The sequence below is a fragment of the Propithecus coquereli genome, unplaced genomic scaffold, assembly GCF_000956105.1.
Source record: "Propithecus coquereli isolate 6110/MARCELLA unplaced genomic scaffold, Pcoq_1.0 Scaffold118, whole genome shotgun sequence".
NCBI lineage: Eukaryota > Metazoa > Chordata > Mammalia > Primates > Indriidae > Propithecus > Propithecus coquereli.
This window is the reverse complement of record NW_012135858.1, coordinates 4563731-4567426: the sequence shown is the minus strand read 5'-3', so window position 1 is coordinate 4567426 and position 3696 is coordinate 4563731. Positions and strand designations below refer to the sequence as shown.

Genomic DNA, 3696 nt, shown 5'->3' with positions numbered 1-3696 from the left:
GTTACATATTAGGTGTCAATAACAACATGTTGAATGAAAAAATGGGCTTTTGTCCCACACTGAGATTACATGAGGAAAACCAGGGATTTTGACTTGTGATTCCAAACTGGGGATTTGTTCATAATAGTAAATGTTTACTTAGTCGAAATTAGCAAAATTCCGGGCATATTGCTAATAGATAGTTCAAGTGCTTTACATGCATTAATATAATGCATTTAATTCCTACAATCCTATGAAGTAGGTATCATTATTATTTCCACTATATAGATAAAAAAAATTGTGATACAGAAGTTAAGGAACTTGCACCAAGTAGCAGGTTTGGAAGCAGGTGCTTGAGCCAATGCTCTTTACTGCTGAGTCCAAAGTGCTCGATAAATATATTGATAGCTTTAACCATGTGCTTAACACTCAACTGAGTGCTTCGTATTGGGTCATTCAGTCCTCACTTAAAAACTGTGAGGTGAATACTGTCTTATGCCTGTTCTACAGACGGGAAAGGTGAGGCTTGGAAGGCTTCAGCAAGTTGTCTAAGGTCCTGTAGCAACTATAGTTGCTTAGTGGTAAAAAAAAAAAAAAAAAGGATTTGAGTGTCAGAAACATGATTCTGAAATCACTAATCTTAGGCATCATCTCTGTATTACAAGAATACTTGTGGATTGCTATTACAGCACAGTTATTCTAAGGTTTACAAAAAAGGGATTAGTCTCCCCTACTCTAAGGGTCTCCACTGGTGTACAGAGGGGGTATCCATTCCTTGTCTACAGATTAATCATGACTAGGGAACAGACCGACTCAGAGAAATGAATGGGAGAAGCAGAATTTGTATCAGCATAACCACTTGACTGTAAGGAATAATATTATTGGATAAATGTCCATTTCTTCAGAAAGAGTATAAGAAGAGAATTTAGAAATCCAATAACTATGAAAGGTCAATCTTGGTTTCTGAAATGAACCAGGAAAGAATTATATATATTTTTGTATATCACCAGGACCAATTATGTACTGAGCTGGAATGCAGTAGAAAGTCTAACACTGTTGCTTTTTGAAACTTACTCACCAGGGTTTTTGTTTTTACATTGAGTACTTCCTTAGTGACTCAGTTCTATCAGTGGCAAACATATCATCTATAGGGATGATGTGATGTTGTGTCTACATTTTGTCTAATATTCAGTTCCATCTCCATAGGTAGACATTAGTAGCCAAATGGGCAAAACCAATATACTCACAACAGGGGGGAAGAAAATTCTTAGAATCCACGCATTATCACCTTGGCTTCAAACCAAATGTCCATGTGAAGGATTATGCTCATATGTGTAGAGGACAAACCTTCTTTTTTTTTTTGAAAAATTCCCTAAACACTGAAGCCATTTGATTCAGCAAGAAGAAAATGAATTCAGCCAGTATTATTGAACTTTAATATTCCAACATTTTCACAGAACTTTTATTATGCGTACTTTTACATACACAATCCTGTGATGACCCTGTCTCAGCCTGCATTTGATGCTCACATTTGCCTACACAGGTGGGCAGTGCAAGTATTAGTAAGCCACTTTACAGATAAGAAAAGTGAGCTTAATAGAGTTTAAAGAGCTTGTTTAAGGTCAGGCAGCTAGTAAGTAGCAGACCTGACACCTGAACCAAAAACTGGACTCCAAGTTACATTCTTCTGCTACTGCCCACACCTCCCCCTTGACAAAAAGAGCCTGTCAGTGGTGACATTATAATTATAGATTTTTCTTGCTACCAGGTCTGCCTCTAGGAGGTAGAATCTGTGGGGCTTAAGATGTCCTGTCTTTTCCTGAGTGCTGTGTGCATGTCTGTCCTTTCGCTAGGTTTCATCCCTGCCTACGTAGTCTATGAACGCAGTGAGTAGTATTTGTGGGCCAGGACTGACATTATATGGCTTTCAGCTTTTCAGACAACTTTTATCCTGTTTCCTCTAGAACCTCCTTACAGCCTCTCCTTGCCCCCAGTGTGACAGAAACAGGTGGGGCTGGCATTTCAGGGTGACTCGTTTCTCTTCTCAACGTCTGTGTGCTGGGATCTGGCAGAGATTTTATTCCTCAGACTCATTGTTCCTTTCCCTACTGTCCTTCCCACTGCTCTCACTTTTACTGTTTCCTCCAGGTTTTGAGAGGGTTGCAAAATTTATCAAACATAGGTGTTTACTCAGGGAACGGACTTAACAGATAGGTGGTCTTGAGTTGAACATGACTCAGAGCCAGGGTGGATTCAAGAGATCAGGTGACTCAGCATGCAATAAACCAGCTAGCCTCAGGCACCATGGAAGTGGGAGGGCAGGCCAGTTCTGGATGCCTGTTCTTCCTGAACCTGAAAGGCCACTGGGCGTCCTGCTAGAACTCACCTGGCTCGTGCAGAGGCCTGACCAGTAGAAGGCAGTAATTGCTTACTTTTCATCTGATCAAAAAGTACCTGTTTACTCACAGGTACTGGCCCTGCACAACAGGTAGATGGCTGAATATATTTGAATCATTGAGCTTTCCAGACAGAAACAACACATGCTCCCGTGGATGTGTAAAATATGAAGAAACTGAACCAGTCTGCCTTTTCATTGTAGATACATGCGTTTGGACCGTCCAAAACACAAGGTCAGGATGCTGCCTCTCTGTCCCGCCCTAGCTGTAGCTGTCATCCAGATCTTTATCTTCTCAGAAAATTGGGCATTTGCCAAGAACATCAACTTCTATAACGTGAGGCCTCCTCTTGACCGTAAGTAGCGGTTGCCACCCCAGTTCATGGCTGTGGGGTCAGAGTGTCCATCTGAGGCCCTCTTTTCCATTTATCTTTCTGGAACATTTAGTTTACAACCAGAATAAAACACAAAGTCTTCACTATTTCTGTGGGTAAGAGTATGGTGACAGGAATTTTCTCCATTTCTTTAAAATGGTTTGGCTTCCTGCTAAAGTTTTGAAAGAGTTCCTGTTTAAAAAAATAAAAAAACAAACTTTTGAACACTGTCCCTAATCATGATTTAGCAGAGGAAATCCATTGTTCTTTGTTAATCTCTTCACTGGAAAAGGGTATTGGCTGTGGAAAGCTTCTGCATAAATGGTATGCTAATTCTTTCAAATGAATATTGACAATTTTGAAAACAGATTAATGTGTTTGAAATTTGGAAGAGAATATTATCTGGATTTTTATTACTGTTATACGTGATGACCACTAGCAAAGGTTACATAACACTCAACTTTCTCACTAATAGTTTAAAAATAGGCAAACATTAGTGTATACCCTCTACCGGATAATGGATGTTAATGTATTTGACATATATGTATAAATATGTGTATATATGTATTATAACCCCTCCTTTCTTCAAACAAGAAAAACTTCTCTGATATTCCTTATTAGAGAGAGATTCTTATGGTAAAAGTTATTTGTTACACACGTGAGTGCCTGTAGTTCCCACACCTGGAAGAGTATCAAATCAGGACGAAAACCTTTAAAACTGCATATCCTCAAGTCACTTCTCTAGAGATTCAATAATCAGGAGGGTGAGATGCAGAATATTTTTTTCTTTTCTTTTTCCCTTCTTCTTTTTAAAAAAGCTTTCCTAATACTGTTGATGCACAGTCAAGTGTGAGAACCACTGTCTTTATACTATCCTAAGTGAGGTCTGTCTCATTACCATTCTTTACTTTGTGTTTTCTTTATTATTTACGACAATCAGTCATATCT

At 39.0% G+C, this 3696-nt stretch overlaps 1 protein-coding gene across 1 annotated transcript in view; it reads left to right on the top strand.

The window, feature by feature from the left end:
• Positions 1-3696, top strand: part of LYPD6B (LY6/PLAUR domain containing 6B) — a 94184-nt gene that overhangs the window by 81951 nt on the left and 8537 nt on the right. The window contains exon 3 of the mRNA XM_012659292.1: positions 2579-2730. Within this exon, the coding sequence (XP_012514746.1) occupies positions 2579-2730 (152 nt within the window). The remainder of the gene's footprint in view (positions 1-2578; positions 2731-3696) is intronic.